At 53.1% G+C, this 18,975-nt stretch overlaps 1 protein-coding gene across 15 annotated transcripts in view; it reads right to left on the bottom strand.

Annotated features, from left to right (window-relative positions):
* PRRC2B (proline rich coiled-coil 2B) overlaps window positions 1-18,975 on the bottom strand; it is an 86,000-nt gene that overhangs the window by 46,903 nt on the left and 20,122 nt on the right. For 13 of the 15 annotated variants that reach the window (XM_068553545.1, XM_068553541.1, XM_068553544.1 and 10 more), the window contains exons 2-6: window positions 11,197-11,366; window positions 10,179-10,356; window positions 7,234-7,336; window positions 4,643-4,715; window positions 642-785 (exon numbers count right to left, since the gene is read on the bottom strand). In XM_068553545.1, coding sequence (XP_068409646.1) covers window positions 642-785; window positions 4,643-4,715; window positions 7,234-7,336; window positions 10,179-10,356; window positions 11,197-11,311 — 613 coding nt within the window. In that variant the 5' untranslated portion in view covers window positions 11,312-11,366. Of the gene's footprint in view, window positions 1-641; window positions 786-4,642; window positions 4,716-7,233; window positions 7,337-10,178; window positions 10,357-11,196; window positions 11,367-18,975 lie in introns of those variants that run through there. The other 2 variants (XM_068553534.1, XM_068553547.1) reach the window with 2 other exon arrangements.

Below are 18,975 nucleotides of genomic sequence, written 5' to 3' on the forward strand. Positions count from 1 at the left end.
TGATTAGAACAGATGGAAAATCCCATTCCTAAACAACACCTTAAATACTAACCACCCAAGGCCACGAAGAAAAAAATAGTACCAGTAAGAATTGCTACACAATCCTGCTGACCCCCTTGGCCAGACCCCAGGTGAGGGGTCGTGGAGACTAGTGCTGGGCCGGCTACTCAACCAGGGGAACGTGTTTAAAAAAAAACAGATTCTAATTTGGCTGGGGATGGGCGAGGGATGGAAATCAAGACTTTTTAACAAACGCCCCAAGTGATTCTGATAGGATTCGGCCAAGTTTGGGAACCACAGATTAGAAAACAAGCTCCTGAATCGGGAAAGCAAGTTAATTGACCCTTGGTCTGTCTGTCCTTGCCGTGACCACCCAGGTACAGCAGAACTGACATCTGATGACTGCTGGGAAGGCGGACAGGCCTGGCCTGACCCAAAGGACAAGAAAGGAGGAGTGACCTCCAGCCCAGCCCAGGGAATAAGTCCAGCAGATGCATGGATCAGGTACAGGATCAACGGTCGTGCTTTCCAGGCAGGGAACCTGGCTCCTCGAGAAACAGCAAGCTTCTAAGAGGGCAGAAAGACAAGGGGAAATTCTGCTGTTCCCATGGGTGCCCAGACAGGGGCTGCAGTTCACTTACTCTGAGGGCGGAGGCTTGGTCCTGGCCCATACGACAGATCTAAGACGCCCTTTTCTTTGCCAGCCTTGTCCTGCCCTCCAGCTGCTTTCAGCGTCGGAAATTCCTCGGGAGAGAAGGATAACAGTCGGCTTGAGGCCCTTAAACCTGCCAAGAGAATTGGAAAGACGTATGGAGCAAGTGAGACTGGCATCCACAGTTCTCTGCTTTAACAACGGCACACGCCGGCAGCCACGCTGCCCTGAAGGGAGCTCCTTCCTGGGGTGCTGTCTGCGCTGGCCTTCTGTGCCCGCAGAGTGGCACTAGGGTTCCCTGAGGGTGACAAAGGGAGGCTGCCCGCAGACCGCACCAGGCCCCTTGCCAGCCACCCTGCCGGAGCTGGTCACAAAGGGCAGGGGGTAAGGTATGGCAGCGGTTCCAGCCCAGATCCTTCCCTCCCACTCCTGGAAGAAGGCAGTAAGGTCCTTCCGGTGGCCCTGGGGGGCGGATAAGCACGGTCTTTGGTGAAATCAGCCCAGTGAAGCCAGCTGCTTTTGGGTGGAGGTAATGCCCTGCCCCCCCAACGCCTCCACCCTAGATTTACACCCTCACCCTAGATTTATGCCTCTTCGTTTGTCCACTCCAGTTTACTATTTTCCACAGAGATCCTCAAGCCCTACAAGACCAAACATTTCACTCTTGCAATCTGGGAACAACTTCTTTGTTCTTTCATTCATTCCCCTACACTATGAACTCCTGCAGAGAAGAAGCCTTTTCTTAACTTTGTTCCAATCACTCACAGCACTTAGCACCGGGAACCTGCAATCGTCTTTTCGATGAATAGATAATGATAAACGATGCATTTTAGGGTCTAGAGTGGGATTTGGTCCCTCTCCTGGAATACACAGCACATGTCCCACACCACACAAACTTAGTAACAGCAATATCGCACAGTAAAATGTCCAACTGTGACATGCCTTGATCCCTAGACAATACAGCCAAATCTGTCCCTAGGTATTACTGATTTGAGGACCTGCTAACTCAGGCAGACTTTGCCGGAAAGATGCAGCGGGGATTAGTGCAGATGCACAAGGCGGTGACTCATTCACCATCCCACTTAGTAAAAAGGTCCAGGGTCAAATGAACATGCCGGGGGGGGGATAACTGGACACATTATTAACCAATGATTAACCTGAGAGACAATCGCCAAGTGTCGCAAAGGAGCACGACTGCTCACATAGTGGCTTCATTGTGTTAAAAGGTCGTTGGCAAGAATGAAATACGAAAGTCACGCTTTAAAAATACGGTAGAGGGACTTCCCTGGCGGTTCAGTGGTTATGACTCCGTGCTTCCACTGCAGGGGGAGCGGGTTCCATCCCTGGTCGGGGAACTAAGATCCCGCATGCCGTGCAGCGCAGCCGAAAAGAAAAAAGAAAACAAAACAAACAACAGCAAGTGCCTAGTACTTTTTTTCTGCCTCAACAATCATGAAGGTATTATTCTAATCATGAACTAAACTTACCCTCCACAGATGAAAAAGATAAGGTGACGAACTCAAAATCTCAAACCAAAGTAGTAGTATTCCTAAGGTTTGAACACCCTGTAACGTTCACCCACCAATTCCTCCTACCATCTGTTCTCTGCCATGAGAAACTGAGGCAGTGAAATCAGGGGCTTCTTCTGAGGCCCCAGATGGAGCCGCCGGTGGTGCTCCGTCAGCACAGCCCACTAGCCACGTGCCTCTGGCCTCTGCCTGAACCACACAAGCAGGCCTCCCGGGCCTGATCCAGGTGAAACAGACCAAACGACCACCTTCTACATGGGGAGAGTCTGCCAACTCAGGAAGAACCCTTCTGAGTTCCGAAGAGTCATGAAAATGTTTGCGGGCCACACCCCCAAATCCCCACAGCCCTGGTGGCATCGCGGGCTTGTGACCCCGGCACAGGAGGGGAGCCAGAAGCCGGGTTCCCGCCCCGGCCCCACCTGGTCGGCACGTGTCTGTTCTCTCCTCTTGGGCTACTGGGCTCTGCCGTCTCCCAGGCGAGCTATCACACGTTTACAGAGTATTTTACTGTTTTAGGATTATTTTCTAAATCAAGTTTTCTTTTGATAGGTAATACAATCGAAAGGTTCAAAGGTAAAAAGCCTTAAAAGAGCGTAAACAGAAGCCTACCTCCTACCCTCGTGCCCCATCTGCCTACTTCAAACACCCTCACAAAACAGGTAGTCTTCTGTTTCGTTCCTTCTCTCCCTTCCTCTCATGTTTCCTTCCAGAGATTTTTTTTTTTAATGCGCATACAACATTTTTAGAAGCGTACTTTCCCTCTCCCCAGTTGTTTGCACAAACGGTAATATACTCTGCATACTATTCCACACTTTTTTTCACTTAAGACTATGTCCTGGAGATCTTGCCAGATCAGTAGAAAACTGCTTTTTTTCCTTACACCCAAGTAGTGTTTCATTAAAGTACCATCTTCTGATGGACATTTCAAGGGGCTGTGCCCAATCTTTTGCTATTACAATGTTGCAATGAATCATCTCGTGCGTGTCATTTCACACAGCTGTAAGTATCATCTACAGGGTGATTTCCTCCAAGTGGAACCGCCAGGTCAAAGGGTATCCGTGCTGGTGTGTGACGGGCAGTGCCAATTTACACTAGTTTTTTTTAATCTCTGTAAGTTCTTGTTAAATTAAAATGAGTATTCCATTTACTTAAGGAAAATTCCAACCTTATGGAAATGAAGGCTCTAGAAAGCAAAGAACCACTGTTAACAGTCCAAGTGAGTCGTCTTCATCACGCCTCCGTGAAGACCTTGCTTCCGGTCTGAAGTGCCTTGTTGCATCCCCGCCCCACCTGGCCCCCCTCACCCTCCAGGCTGGGGCAGCCGGCTGAGCTCCCCCTGACCTTTCTCCTCTAGGCAAGCTGCGGCTCCAAAGCCCCCAGCACACCTACGGGCTGAGGAAGGGGTGGCCTTCAACCGCACAGCGACCCGAGGCCAGAAGGGCCCGTCCTTGGGGCGTCGGAGTGGCAGGGGTGTGCGGGGAAGGCGGTGCACGGAGCTGGTTTTCTACTCTAAGCCATAAAACGTAAAGTCTGGCCAGGCCCTGGCTGACAGGGATACGCAGAGGACAGAGGGCAGTGCCGGGACAGGGGCCAAGGGTAAAAACGGCAGCCCGTGCTGGTTTACAGAAGAAAAAGCTACTGCGGCGTAACCACTCACACCACCGTCCCTCTCCATCCAGCTCGGGGCGCCGCCCAGCGTGCTAGAAATACGCACGCCAACACTGGAAAAATCAGGAGAGTTCATGTAGAAAAATCTGGATTTTGGGCTCCTCTCAAGAACACCCGCTGACCCTGGGCCCACATTCTCAGAGGGCTCCAGATGCTGGAGGGGAGGCAGATTTCCCTCTGCCCCAGCGCCCCTCAGACACGCCACTCGGGGGCCGCTCTGCTCTGGGCCTGCCTTGGAGCCATTTCAGTCTGTTGCTCGGCATTCACTTAAAACCCAGGGTGCTCTCCCCTCCCGTTCACCCCACATCGTCCCTGTGCTGCACCACTGCAGCCGTCGGAGTGCTTCCCCTGTGCCAGGCGGGACGCCAACGCTAACAAATACCACGCAACCTCCGCATGCTCTGGTGGCACTGCCCAAAAGCAAGCAGTTCCCAGGGCTGCTGCTGTACAAACCCAGGTCCAAAGCCAGCGCCCTGTAGGCAACACCTCCTCCCCGGGGGCCGGGGACTCGCTCCAATAGCGGCTCAGCCGACGAGGGAGCGCAGGGCCAGCGCCGCCGGGTCTCCTCCGCACACCTCGGGAGGGCTGTCCTTAGCAATAACATTCAATGAAACCAAAGAGCTGACGTGCTCTGCAGAATCAGCACTTCCACCGCCAGGGCAGAGGCAGTAACTCGCTCAGGGAGGAGAGTCCACAAAGCTGCAAGCCCAAGACTGCCTGGATAGAACTGAGCAGTCCAGAAAAGGCACACATCCCTCCCACCCGCCCAGCACAGCGCCACACACACACTTACCACCTTCGTGTCCTGCTGGCTTTCCATTCAGCTGTGCCCATGACTTTGGTCCACCTGGCGCTGAATTTGTATTCTGGAAGAAGGAAGACCATGAGAACAGGGCCAGCCCAGCGGTCTGCTGTCCACTCCCTGAGCGAGTCAGAACAAGGTGCCCGCCCTCGGGTCCTCACCTTAGGTCCAGACCCTACACCGATGTACCCACTACCACCAGCCGGGCAAGGTCCAACCACGCGGGCTTTCCACGCAGCCTTCCACTCGGGCAGCAGCCCAGGGTCAGGACCCACGGCCACATGACAGACGAGGAGCAGGCCGGAGGGCAAGCGGCCAGCTCAGAGTCACACGGCAGAGCCAGCGCTGCGCTCGGAACATGCTGCCAGGCCGCCTCTCATGCCCACACAGAGCCACTCTGTCTTGCTCCAGGGACAAGACCAAACCCCAATTCTAGTGTGTCTGAAAAACTGGGTGGCGCCGCTAACAGAACACGCGCGCGGGAAAGCTCACGTGCCTGACGAGTCGCTGGCCGGGCCACACCACTTTCCACAATCACTGCCGTGCCACAAGGCACCACTCCCCAGGTGCGAGGCCTTCCGCCTCCACTGATCTGGGCTTGCCCGGCTCGGCTCACCTCTGCTGAAAGCTCACCGCACGCCAGGCATGGTGCTAGGCACACCAGGGTCACCTGGGTTAGACACTCAGCTAGGGAGGCGGGACCAGGACTTGCCCCGCCCCAGGCTGTGCCCAAAGCCCCTTCAGGTCCCCAACCACTGAACTCAGCTACCTTCCCAACAACATGCTACTTCACGACTGAAGGTAAAGATACACAAATCCAAGCTGATGCAGCATGACGTTCCATCACGTACTGGACTAGATCCCGGGTAAACAGTTACCCCTTCTTCCCATCCTCCCCCTGCCGCTGCCACCACACACACGCAAGGCAGACGGCTGTCTCACCTGCCTTCGATGCAGAGCTAAGCAGGTGCAATAACCCATGTATTTATCACAGACTTGGCCTGAGTGCTTGACCTGAGTGGCCTGGAGTGCCCACGGTCCCCCGTGCAGACCACACAAGGGAAGTGCCAGCACCGTGACAGGGGCAGGGCAGCCCCTGTTGGGGTTGAACAGCCCCTGAGGGAAGGGCGAGGCTCCAGACCAGCAGGAAGCAGAGGGGCCCCGGGGCACTGCCATCCCACAGCCTACAGCTTGGGGTCTGCAGCCGCAGGGACGGCCCCCGCCCTCACCCACCGAAGGCACTAAACTGGAAGAGAAGGCCTAGGGGCCATGAAGGGGTTACTAACACTGTGGCAAATCTCACCCCACAGCTGGGAACCTCCGGGGGTCTCCTCCCCACACCGTCCCCGCACGAGAGGAGAGCTGGGGTAAGTGCCAGGCGGAGGGCCCGCGTGCCAGCTCCAGGACAGGGCCCGACCCGACCGCAGTCCCCGCGGCACCCGTGCTCCACAGGTGCCCAAGCCGCGCGCAGGCCCCGCCCGGGCCTGTTCGTCTCTAACAAGCTGGGAAGGTGAGTCTGACGTAGAGCCAGGGCTGTAGAAACAACCAGGGCTCCTTAATCGCACTCAGCTTCAAATTCTGGGAAACAGATACGAACTCCACACTACATGCTCTGACTGATCAGCAGGTCCCAGCGGATTTAGGCCAATGAACATGCAGTCTCGCATGAACGTGGATTTCTTCTTGCTTCTCCTTTAATTTCAAAGCACAGTTCAGTGTTGGGTAGGGAGGGTGTCCGTCTGGTAAAGCCATAAGCTTTCCCCGCAGATGGGGACGGCACCTCAGTCCTTCTACTGCCCAGGCAGCAATGCAGACTGAGTCGTTCTTTCAAGGGAGCCAGTGAATGCCAGGTATCTGCCTAGATTTTTTCTGGTCTTCTGAAAGATTCAGACATCTCGTCTAGATTTCTAGCTACCGGATACTGGCCTCTGTAACCCACAGACAGACACCAATGGACCAAGTACAACATGAGCTCTTGATTGAATCATGACTCTCTGTTTAGAGGCATATGAAGTGCATCGACAAATAAAGGATTATATAGCTCAGTATTTCCCAGAGGATGTTCTGAGAGACACTAGTCTCTAGAGACATTCAATGAAAGAGGTTTCCAAGGACAAATACATTTCGGGACCGCTGTCCATGATGTCCTTTTCTTGGAGACTCACAGGACACATTAGCATACTGAAGACCCCGAGAGAAAGTATGACATTAAGAAAACCAAGTGAAGGAGCTTGCTTCATTTTGTTTTCCAAACTCACCAGACCACTGAACCTTCTGTAGCCTAACACTTGCTGTCTCCTTATGGCACTTGCTTCTGGGGAGACACTGCGGGGGGCCCGATCTAGCCTGCAGCTGCCAGAGTGACTCACCTCAAGCTAAGGCAACTGGAATCAAATTAGGCGTCGATATTCTATTCTGCATCTGGGGTCTTTCCCAAGAGTCACTCGTCAGGTTTGCCTCTGGAATGAGCACGTCACGCAGAGCCACGCTTCTCAGCGACAGCTCCCACAGGTCCCCAGCGCCAGGGAGCTCAGAGGCGCCAACGCCTAGGCAACCATTGGGACCGGGTCCCCAGCACCTACCTCCTGACTGATGGACTGTGTCGGTTTCTGCAAATTGGAGACAGATTTCTGCAAACCCGGCTGCGGCAGCAACTCCGGCGGCTGAGAGGCCGTCGCACTGGAACTAGATAAAGGCAGGACACACACAGGAATTAGACAGGCACCGGCCATGCCCACAAGGTCCCTCCACATTCCCGAGAGACAGGGCTGCTCGCTGGCTGGGAGCAAGACCTCCTCTGGCCAATAAAAATACCTTCCCCGGCAGACTCCTAGGCTGGCCAAGACAACGAGAAACTGGACCACGTGTGAGGTCTGCTCACCGACACCTGATAGGACAGGCCAGCCCTCTGCCTTTCCGCAGAGCCTTCTGTCTGCAAAGACTGAAAGCTCACGGCAAACAACCAAGTGATGGAGGATTTGCCACGAGGGAGACTGCGTCGGGGCAGGGAATGGGCTCTGAGCTCCCGCCCCTCACTCCTGACCAAGAGCTCACAGCTCCTCAGGGGCTGATCTCTTTGAAGCATGAGCAGATTTTTTTTTTTTTAAAACCTTCTCTTGGCTTCTAAAAGAAACATATGCTCATGGTAAAAATAAATAAATACATATAACACAGAATTTGTCACGATCTCATCCTCCGGAGAGAAACTCAAGCAGATTTTTCTACGTATATTAGCATAACATTTTGTAACACAAGTAGGGTAACACCATACATACAGTCCGGTTAACTCGTGTTTTACTCAATGCCCTTGACATCTTTTCGTGACAACACATATGGATCTACTGCTTTCTTTTAATGACACACTACAGGTGGATGGGCCACAACGTGCCAACCTCCAATTTTTCTTCTATTACAGATAAAACTGCAACGAGCATTTTTGTGTACACATCTTGGCACACCTGTGTGTACGCAATTCAGTAGTCTTAAGTTCTTAGAAGTGGGACAGCTGGATCAAAAGACGTTTTAAAGTTTAAAAGGTACCGTGGAGCTACCCTCCAGCAAAGGTGCATCTGTGGATCTACACCCCACAGGTCATCTTCTGAGAGCAACAAGAAAAGGTTCTGAAGGAAGATTTCTGCCAACTCACAGCCTTCCAGTCACTTTCTGTTCAACCTTCCCCCCGACGAGCTTCACGGGGGACAGCAATCCCCTGGCCAGAATCCGCCCGATGCCGGTGGCTCAGCTGAAGCCAAACTCTACACACATCCAAGGCTTACTCAACCGAGCAACTCACCACCTGCGATTATCACACAATGAAGGCCACTGACCCTCCTCTCTCACATCACCTTCCACCTGAAATAGACGCTTCCAGGTGGTGCCACTTCTGTGGTCTCCAAACACTGAGTCCCAGCAGGTGTGGCCCCCCTACTCGGCCACCTCCCTGACAGCCTCGTGAGGATGTGGCCCAGGGGCAGCAGAGAAGCAGCGCCGGGGTCTGCTGCCCCCCCCCCCCCCCCGCCAACACTCACTCTTCACCTCCGGCTGGCAAACGTGTTGCAGCGCACTGGCCTCGTTGAAGATGCCTGATGCTTTCGATGCCACTGGTGCGTAAGACTGGATAGAAGGAGGGAGCAAGGCTGTGTCCTCTCTCTCTAGAACTTTCAGTAGCAGAGGCCTTTCAACGCTTGCGCTGAGCTGTCCGCAGCGTCTGCACTTGAGCAGAACGAGGACATCCGCCACGTGCCACCGCTGTGCCAGGCCCTGTGCTAAGTACGTGACCCGGGTCATCTCATCCCTTTCCTGTGGCCACCGCCGGAGCCAGGTGTGACTTGTACGTCACAGGAGGACAATGACGCTCAGAAGTCAAATAAACCAGGTCCCATAAACCAATAAACACCTGGCTGGAACTCACACACACCTGTCCAGTCCTAGAAGTCACACTATACCGTCAGTCAGGATGATCCCTCAGCCAACTGTTAGGAAATGTTTTAAAATTCAGTTACTACTGATCATCTGACCGAATTATTGGCTCACTCTCTACATCCTGTCTGAAGTAACTACAGAAGTTTTACAAAAGCTATTGGCCACTTCCAATTAGAGAAAAGGACCCTGGTTGGCAGGCTGTGCTCTGGGCCACTTTTACTTTCTGGGTCCTGGGTATCAGCAGCCAGACCACAAGGGAGACAGGGCAAGAAAGGGTATGAGGCTGGACTGTTCTGTGTTCATGGCAAACCCCAGCAGCAGGGCTCCGCCTGCCAGCCTCAGCGAGGCCCCGTCCTTCCCCAAGCCCCTCCCAGCGCAAACCCCAATCCTCTTTCCTGGACACCCTACCGCTGGCTGGAACGCAGCCGGGCCACGGGCCACGGAAGGAGGAACGAAGGCTCAGGCGGCACACGCGTGCTTTCAGCGCCACCACACAACAGCGGCTGCAACAGCCGCGCTGTCCCTCTAATGATGACTGCGGTGCCAGACCCCGGGCCTCCCAAGGCCCCCCGCAAGTGCTGTGCTGGCAGGGGGCGGGCCTGCAGGGAGGCTGCGGGCTGACCCCGAGTGCCTGGGTGGGGGGGGGGGGTGGGGGGGGGGGCGCGGGGGGCTGTCCTCGGTAACTGGGTCCTGCGGAGCACGTGCAGGCGCCTGTGTGGGGCACTGCTGCCCCACAGCTGGGACGGCTCCTCCTCCTCCACCTGGGGCCCGGCACCCAGGGACCCCAACCAGAGTGAAGCGCTCAGCTCTGCCCACCGCGGCTCCTCTGGGAGAGATGAGCCCTGCTTAACAAGGCACAGGGGACGCTGGTCACCAGGGAAAGGCAGCTCACAGCAACACCGTTGCATCGGCTCCCAGAGCCAGGAAAAATGAAGGCAGGGAGCAAGAGACCGCGAAGCAGCAGGAGCCGGGGTGAAAGAAGCTTCCTTTGGAACCTGCCCAGTTCTCCAGAGCTGCCCCTGCAGGAGGAGAGGGTGCCGGGCCATGGACGAAGCTCAGGCTCCCGGCCCACTGCCCGCCCCTCTGCCCGCCCCTCTGCTCTCACCTCTTTGGGTCTTGCTGATCCTGCTTGTTTCCCCATCCCGTTCCGTCCTTGGGTACTATAACGATGTTGGGGTCGTTTCCTTTGTTTTCAGACTTCAAGCTTGGCAGGTTTGCAGGCGGTGGCATACGCCGGGCTGTGGCAACTTTCCCGAGACTCTGTAAGCCATGTCTAGGAATAACTGCGTGGAGGGAGAGGTGGAAAGAGATGTTGCACAGAAAGTCATGGAAGGCAAGACGCCGGGTTCATTCAGCTGCTCTTCCAAACTCTAGGGGATAATGACAGAGGCAACCGAACAAAAACCAAGGGGCAGACCCGCCAAGGAAACACGCAGAAAGTGCCTGGAAGTCACTTGCAGTCAGTCCTTTTACAAGCTCCTCACGGAGGACTGCAGAGACACAGGAGCCGCTGAAGTCCGTGCGGAGGCTTCCAGCTCACTCGTGGGCATAAGGCTCAGGGCGTTTAGGACGTGGGGGAGGGGCCAGGCCTAGAAACCTCCATCCCACAGAATGACTAGCCCTGTGCAGAGGGGAGCCTGCTCTGGCCTCGTTACAGCAGGACTGAAGGGACAGCCTCGCAGAGACCCGAGCCAAGCCTGAGCAGGGCCCCCGGCATTCGTAAAACCCTCAAGGAGTGCGGACAGAATCAGTAGGAACTTTCCCCACCAAGCTCCGGAATACCAGGACCATGAGACCCAAAGGGGTAACTCTAATGCAACTTAAATTCCATTCTACCCATCGGGCTCAAAGTATCCATGGCTTCAATAAGATAAGACAGATGAGGAAATAATCCTAGTACAGCAGAGGCAGGGTATTCCAGGCTCTGAAGTCAGACATCAAATAGGAGCAGAGGGTGACATGTTTCCCCTGAACTACAGGATGACCACCACGTGCCCGGAAGACTGGTCTGCATGGACCACTCCTGTCTGACCAGACAGGGGACTCTAGGTTTTCCTGATCCTTGACCTGGAGCTTCTCACTTAAGGGAAAGCGTAAGGAACTGGCCCCCAACCCCCTCTTACCTGAGGATCTGATCGAGTCTACTGATTTTCCTTTATACTTATCAAACAGGCTGAGAGTCGAATACTTGCTTTTCCCATCCTTGCCCTTGGTTATTTGCCCCAAACGATCGGACATCGCGATGAAATGTCATCTAGTAAGGAAATTTTTCTCGGCACCGCTCCCGATCTGCCTTTGAAGTGGGGGAAGGAAAAAACAAACAGAGTGTTAATCCACCAGAAGCTCTGATCCAGTGGACGGAATCCTTTAGGGATCATGGATCTCCTTGAAGATCTGAAGAAAGCTTTGGACTCCGTCCCTAGAAAGATGCCCTTAGCACGACGCACAGGCGGTCTTGCTCACGTCTCAAGAGCAACGCTAAGAACTCTCCCTGCCTGAAAATCAGCTGACTCTACCACTCACCAACCCCACTGAGATGTAAACTGCTACACACTGCGTCCTCTCCCTGAGTCCAGGAAAGCTCCTCAAGGTGGAGACACAAATGCTCGCCCCTTGTAGCACATCCACATAACATCGAAAATAAGGTCGTCCTTATGGAAGGCTACTGTCCCATTTCAAGGATGAGCAAACCCAAACCAAAGGGAAGCACACAGTCAGGAAATCACCCAGGAACAGCCGGGTGCAGGTACCTTTCAAACTAAAGAACCAGCACCCAGAGGGAAACACCTGCTCGGGCAACAAGAGCAGGGCTCTCTTGAGGTGCAAGACGGGGCAAACAGAGAGCAGGCCTCCCGGGGCAGAGCCCACGCGGCTTCACCGCCCACTCCTGCCCTCCACTCGGAGAACATCTTGAAACGCCGGCCAAGGAAGAAGCTCCTCCCCTCTGCCGCCTCCTCCCTTTTCTACAGGCTCCTCAGGAGCAAGTTCCTCTCTCCCCTCCTCGCTCATCCACTTCAATACTCAGCGAGGCCACGTGCCAGCTCCAGTGCCTTTTATTCCACCCTCACTCTTGGCCTCGCTGGTTCTAAACTTGGCCGTGGAAAATTAAAACTTGTCCAAGTGACCATTACCTCCCATTAGAACTAATGTGTGGAAAAGAGAGCTGAAGCATCAATTTGGGCATGTCGGTGAAATGACAAGACCGGAGGTTAACTGTGAAAACATCCAAGACTCATAACAGGCACTTTGGTGTAGCTGCAGCAGGAAGGTCTGTCATCTCATCCCGTTCTGAAGCCACGCTGGCCAGAAGAGCACATCCAGTGAGCTGGGTACATCCATCCTTTTTCATTCACTTCACATGAAACCTGATACTCAAGACCCGCTGGTCGCTGTCCCAGGTACAGGAATAGATAAGCACGCAATCTGTATCCGGAAGCACTCACGCACCTCAATGGATGCCTAGGGGTGAGCGGCGTGAGCTGCATACGGTGGGCGGGGGTCACCTACCAGGTGCAGCTACAGCCAGCCAAGGGAGAGGCTCACGTGCAGCACCCAGTCCCCAGGAGGCGAAGCACGCTGCAGCGTCCAGGAGACAGGGCTCCATGAAGAAACAAACCAGCAGAAATGCTCAGGTGCTCACCAAGCTCACACGTCAGAGCACGCAACGCCAGCCACCCTCCCCAGTGCCTGCCCCACGTACCAGGAGCAAGGGACAGCGACGACAGGCAGGGAAACCAGCCACGAGGGTCCAAATTCGGGTTTTGATGCCAAGGGTTCCAGGACACACCCCTTTATCTTTAAATCTCCCTCCCCGAAGCTGGATCCAGTGAGTTTCTGCCAAAGTCAGAACTAGTAATAACCTCCCCCGGCTGCTTCCCCCAGACTAGGCTGTAAAGCCCCTCCTCCAGGAAAGGGACTGGATCGTGTTTGTATCAGACCAGTAATTAATAGGCTTTCAAATGGAAAACAACCTGAAATTCTCCATTAAGACAAGATGAGATCTAATTTTTAGACACTTGTCATATCAAACCAACAGAAAAGATCACTGGGGTAGGAACACGAATCCCTCCCAACACACAGGCGCACGCACACACTTCCACTATCAACAAAAGCCCTTGAGACTGCCACCAAGGTGACAGCCACACGTGGCCCCAGCCCGCACAGCTCAGTCTAAAACAGGGGTTGGCAAACACTAGTCAGGGCCCCAGCCAATGGCCTGTTTTGTAAGGCCCTCAAGCTAAAAATTATTTCTTTTTTTTTTTACAGTTTTCATACTTGTTTTAAAGAAACGAAAAATATGCAACAGGACAAGCGGCCTGCAAACTTTGCTGACTCTGGGTCTAAAAGGAAAAGGTTTAAACAAGCACTTTTGAAGGTCTCCAGGTGGAAAATGTATGGGTAGCCTGAGAGGGCAGCCCTGAAGAGGCCCTACGGCTCCAGCGGGGGTCCAAGGAGGGGCCCCGGCAGAGGCATGGAGTCTTTTATTCATCCGTAGGAGACCATTCCATGGGCTATAATTGGGATACTGAGGGACTCCTGGCACTCTTTACAAACTCGTGTGACCTGCTGAATAACAAAAACGTTGATGTCCCAATTCCCAGAACCCGTGAATATGTCCCCTTCTCAGGCAAAGGTGTGATTAAATTCAGGATACTGAGCTGGGGGGTTATCCTGGATTATCTGGGTGGGCTCAAGGTAGTGGACAAGGGTCCTTACAGGAGGGAGGCAGGAGGGTCAGACTCTAAGCGGCTGGCGACAGGAGCACAGGCTGGAGGGGTGCTCTTGAAAGTTGGAAGAGGGCCCCGAGCAGAGGGATGCAGGCCGCCTGGAGAAGCTGGAAAAGGCCAGGGAACGGATTCTCCCCCAGAGCGTCCCCCAGAAGGAGCACAGCCCAGCCGACACCGCGATTTCAGCCCAGCAAGATTCATTTCAGACTTCTGACCTCCAGAACTCAGAGAGAACACATCTGTGCTGTTTTCAGCCACTAGATTTGTGGTAATTTGTCACAGCGACAACAGGAAACTATTACAATCGTTTATTCAACACGTTTTTACTAGGCAGGCACTGCCACGTGCCCAAGCCCTGAGCTGGGACTGGGATACAGCAGAGGATAAAATGGACACAAGCTCCACCCCCACGTCCAGCCTACAGAGATGATGGGACTCACCCACGGTCACAAAGCCGATTAATAAGAAGCATGTTCCAGAATCTCTCACTGCAGCACAATGATGGAAAATGCTAACTCACAGCTACATCTCTGCTGTCCCTGACCACAACTTTCACCTGACCACTGAACCTACAAACACCTCTGAACAAAGCCAGTGATGCCTCCTTCCCAAGCCACACAACTTGCAGGACTACAGATGCCGCATCATTCATTTAAATCCAGATAACTAGTTCTTTACTAAATTAAAAACCAAACCAACAAAGAGAAATAAAAATTATTCACCAGACATTCTGGGCCATCAAATCGCTACATTAAATCTTAACATGCTTGATTTTTTTTAAAGATTTATTTATGGTATTTATTTATTTTTGGCTGCGTTGGGTCTCTGCTGCTACACGCGGGCTTTCTCTAGTTGCAGCGAGCAGGGGCTACTCTTCGTTGCGGTGCGCGGGCTTCTCACTGCGGTGGCTTCTTTTGTTGCAGAGCACGGGCTCTAGGTGCATGGGCTTCAGTAGTTGTGGCACACGGGCTTAGTTGCTCTGCGGCATGTGGGATCTTCCCGGACCAGGGCTCGAACCCATGTCCCCTGCACTGGCAGGCGGATTCTTAACCACTGAGCCACCAGGGAAGCCCAACATGCTTGATTTTTAAAAATCAAATGTCCTCTAATTCTGAAACTTGACCAGAAAAATTCTTGTTTCTACAGATACTACTAAAAAGTCTTCTTAAAATCTGTTAATCCATGGGAATGCAAATTGGTGTAGCCACTATGGAAGACTGTTATCGAGTTTCCTCAAAAATTAAGAACAGAACTACCATATGAGCTGGCAATCCCACTTCTGGAAATTTATGCAAAGAATATGAAAATACTAATTTGAAGAGCTACACGCACCCCTATGTTCATCGCAGCATTATTTACAATAGCCTAAATGGATGAATGAATAAAGAAGATGTGGTATATACACACAATGGAATACTATTCAGCCATAAAAAAAGATGAAACTTTGCCATTTGCGACAACATGGATGAACCTTGAAGGTATTATGCTAAGTGAAATAAGTCAGACGTAGAAAGACAAATACTGTATGATTTCAACTCATATGTGGAATATAAAAAACCAAACCAACAAACAAAAAAATAAACGAACAGACCAAAGCAAACAAAAACACATAGATACAGAGAACAGAGCAGTGGTTAGAAAGGAAGGGGTGGGGAGAGGGCGAAATGGGCAAAGGGGACCAGCGTATGGTGACAGACAGAGACTAAATTTTTGGTGGTTGAGCACACACCGGGGCATACAGAAGTAGAAATATAAGGTTGTACACATGAAACATATAATGTTATAAACCAGTGTTACCTCAATTAAAAAATAAATCTTAAAAAAAAAGCCTGTCAGTCCAAATTTCTGCCAGTTCACTGATACAAACCGATCTTTCTCTGATTCTGTACTTCCTGGGCCCATGGGCAGAGGTTAGAGTAGACACAGAGAGCTCTCAGTGGGTCTTCCTGGTGACACCACGCTTCTCCGAACTCACCAGTCCCCACACTCACCCTCAGGGAGCACTAGGAGACCAGAGCCTGACCGCACACCTGCTTCCGGCATCCCAGAAAAAAATAAAGAAAAACTCTGGCCAAGGGGAACTAAGAGGTATTAGTTGGTCAACACCTGTTGCTTGAACTATGTCCTCTAAATAAATTCAGCCATTCAGCAAACACTAATTGAGCACCTACTATGTTTAGGGAATATGCTTTCTATTCCTTTTGACAAGAGCCCCTCGGTGAAGCCAAAACCGGGAACACACTGGACTAAAGTCTGCAACTAAAACCCATACATGCACTTTTTGGAGGGACCCTTCTCCCACTTTTTAACCAAGTTTTGCACTTGCTGGGCACACTACTGGCCTCTCTACACCTCAGTTTCCCCACCTACAGAACTGAGGGCCCAAGACAAGATTTCACAAATGCCAGAGGGTTCTAAAATCAAACATGTCAACGCTAATAACCCACAGCCATGGAACTACACGATTTATTGTCAAAGCAGCCATGTCTCACCACACATCGGGACTGGATTCTGTATTTCTATAGAAATCTGGGGTGCTAACAGGCAACGCTACTTAGCCACCATTGCTACGGAGACAACACCTGTGGGGAGGGGGCCTGATACTTGTTCACTGTAGGGCTCCACAGTCAGACTGCACAGATGGACATCCTCCAGCCCCAATTCTCTCTTAGAGCAGGGTGGGCAAATTACAGTCAGCCTAAAGAATGTGCAAGAGGCCACGCATGTTCCACAAAGCAACAACTATTTACTACCTGGCCCTTTACAAAGCAAGATTACAGATACCAGCCTCAGGGCATGCAAGGGTTCATTTATTAAGCCAAATTTCACTGGACACAAATCCAAAATACAAATAAAAACACTCTGGTTTCCCCAACGGTATGCAGGTATGTATCTCCTCCAGCGAATCGGTGTCAAGTGTGGGGCCCAGCTCTGCCCCACACCCATCTGGCTACTCTGCTTGCCCCTCGCTTTTCACAAACATCACCAGCTTACAAATATCTGCTGCGTTTCTAACCGTCAAAACACACACACACACACACACACGCACACACACGCACACTCCACTAGCCTGTCAGATAACAGAGAGACTTGCAGACAAACACGTGGGTGTGACTCATGAAGCTGGGGAGGCGAGGGAACACGTTTCTGGGTGGGTCAGAGGCGTGTCCATTCCACCCTGCCTCGTGCCTGGATCCGGACAAACCGGCTGAGACACCGGGTTCTGCAGGCAGCACAGACCAAGCCTGGAGCACAGCCACGGCTTTCACGCTGCTTGCTCTTCCTTTTCTAGGCAACAGAATTCATTTCTGTTTTGTTTTGTTTTTTCCCTAAACAAGATCTAATTTGGAACCTCAGTATGACATATAAAACAGATACAAGCGGAGGGAGTGCCGTCCGCCCGTCCTGCCCCCACTGCTGGAAGCCTGCCTTCCCACGCGGCCACCTGAGGCCCCGCCTGGGCCCCGAGGCATGTGAAAATGGCTCACCTAAAAGAAACAGAGGAAAGAAGGACCCAAAATCCGTGTGAAGACAGCTTTGGGGAACGAAGAAAAGGACATTTTAACACAATTCCAGGTCTGCCCATTTTGGCAAGTTACCTAAAGAAGTGCTGAGAGGCCCAGGCTCTGCTGCAGCAATACAACCATTAAGATTCACCAACAAAGGCAACTTAGTCACCAGGCCCCAAGCCTACAGACGGTAGGCCCAGCCGTCCAGCAGGTCACCAGACGCCTGCACTCGGTCCACCAGAGGGAGGCCCTCCCGCCCTCCAGCTTATCAAAAGCCATTTCCGAGTAACAGGATTCACTTCACTCCCACTTGGGTACCAGCCAGCGGCAGCCAGCCAGCCGCCGGCCCAGCCGGGGCCTCCCCAGGCAAGCGCTCCAGGCAGGCCGGCATCCTGCTGACACTCACTGCCCTCCACCCTCGAGCAGACACTACTGTCATCCGCCTGCTTTACAGACGAGGACACTAGGGTGAGGTCAGGGCAGAGGAGTCCCTGCCCAGGGTCACAGGCTGGAGCCCGGGCAGGAACACCAGGCCACAGAGGGGCCCTGACGCCAGGTTGCTGAGGCTCCGTCTATGGGAGGGCGAGTGCACTGGTTCTGACACGGGGCAGCGCCAGCTCAAGGCTGCCTTCTGGGCGACTGCACGGATGACCGGACCGGACAAGCCGTTCAAAGATGAACGCTTTATACACGCCAGTGCTGCCCCCAGCCAGATTCACACCGGGGCAAACCCAGGCTTTCCACAGGTCTCCCTGAGTCCGGTAACATTCGGTCACGTCACCTGCTTTCCTAAGCAGTCCTCAATCCTCAGGACACCTGGAGCCATCACCACCGACAATGAAGTACCCAATGCGAGCTCCAGCCCGGACCCCACCTGCTCAGAGGGGAGGTGGTCGGTCACTGGGGAAGACCCACGAGCCACAGAAACAGCACGTGCAGCCTAAGTGCCACCAGTTCGAGACACAAGCAGAAGCCCCCAACCGGGGTGGGGGAAAAGGAAAGCATAATCCAACAGGAAGGGAAGCTGAGAGCAGCCCGGATAAACAGGTCAGGAAACAAGCACGTGGGTCAGTAAAGGACCTGGTCGTCAGACAGTACGCTTGTCCAGTCTCAGTCAGAACATAAAGAACCATCCCCCACAAAATCCTGGTACAAGATGAATAAACAATTCCATCCTTCTCCAACACGTCAATGTCTGCCAAAAAAAAAAAAAACTTCAACATGGGGGAGGCGCCACATCACCTGGTTCAAGTTATCAGATGTGTGCTGCCCGCTCTGTGTAGCAGACACGGGGCTACTAGCTGCTGGGGGTGTGGAGGCAACGAGACCCCAGCCCGCCCTCCAGAGCAGGCTCCAGACGACAGCATCTCCATCACCGCCACTCAACCGCCCAGCGCTGCTGCAACCACAGACAACATAAACAAAGCAGCAGAGCTGGGTTCCGATAAAACTTTATTTACAACAACAGGAGGGGGGGCTGGATTTGGAGCTGCAGTTGGCTGACTCCTAGTCTAAAGGGAGAGTCAGATGTGGAAAGGAATACATCACACTAAAATGCATTCAACAAAAAGGGGTTCACGTATCCCCCAGGACTACGCCCCAGGACGAGGTAGGAGTGGGGGGCGGGGATGGGGAATCCCACCTGGGTTTGCAGGGAAGCTTCTGC

Source organism: Eschrichtius robustus, chromosome 10 (genome assembly GCF_028021215.1).
Source record: "Eschrichtius robustus isolate mEscRob2 chromosome 10, mEscRob2.pri, whole genome shotgun sequence".
Taxonomy (NCBI): domain Eukaryota; kingdom Metazoa; phylum Chordata; class Mammalia; order Artiodactyla; family Eschrichtiidae; genus Eschrichtius; species Eschrichtius robustus.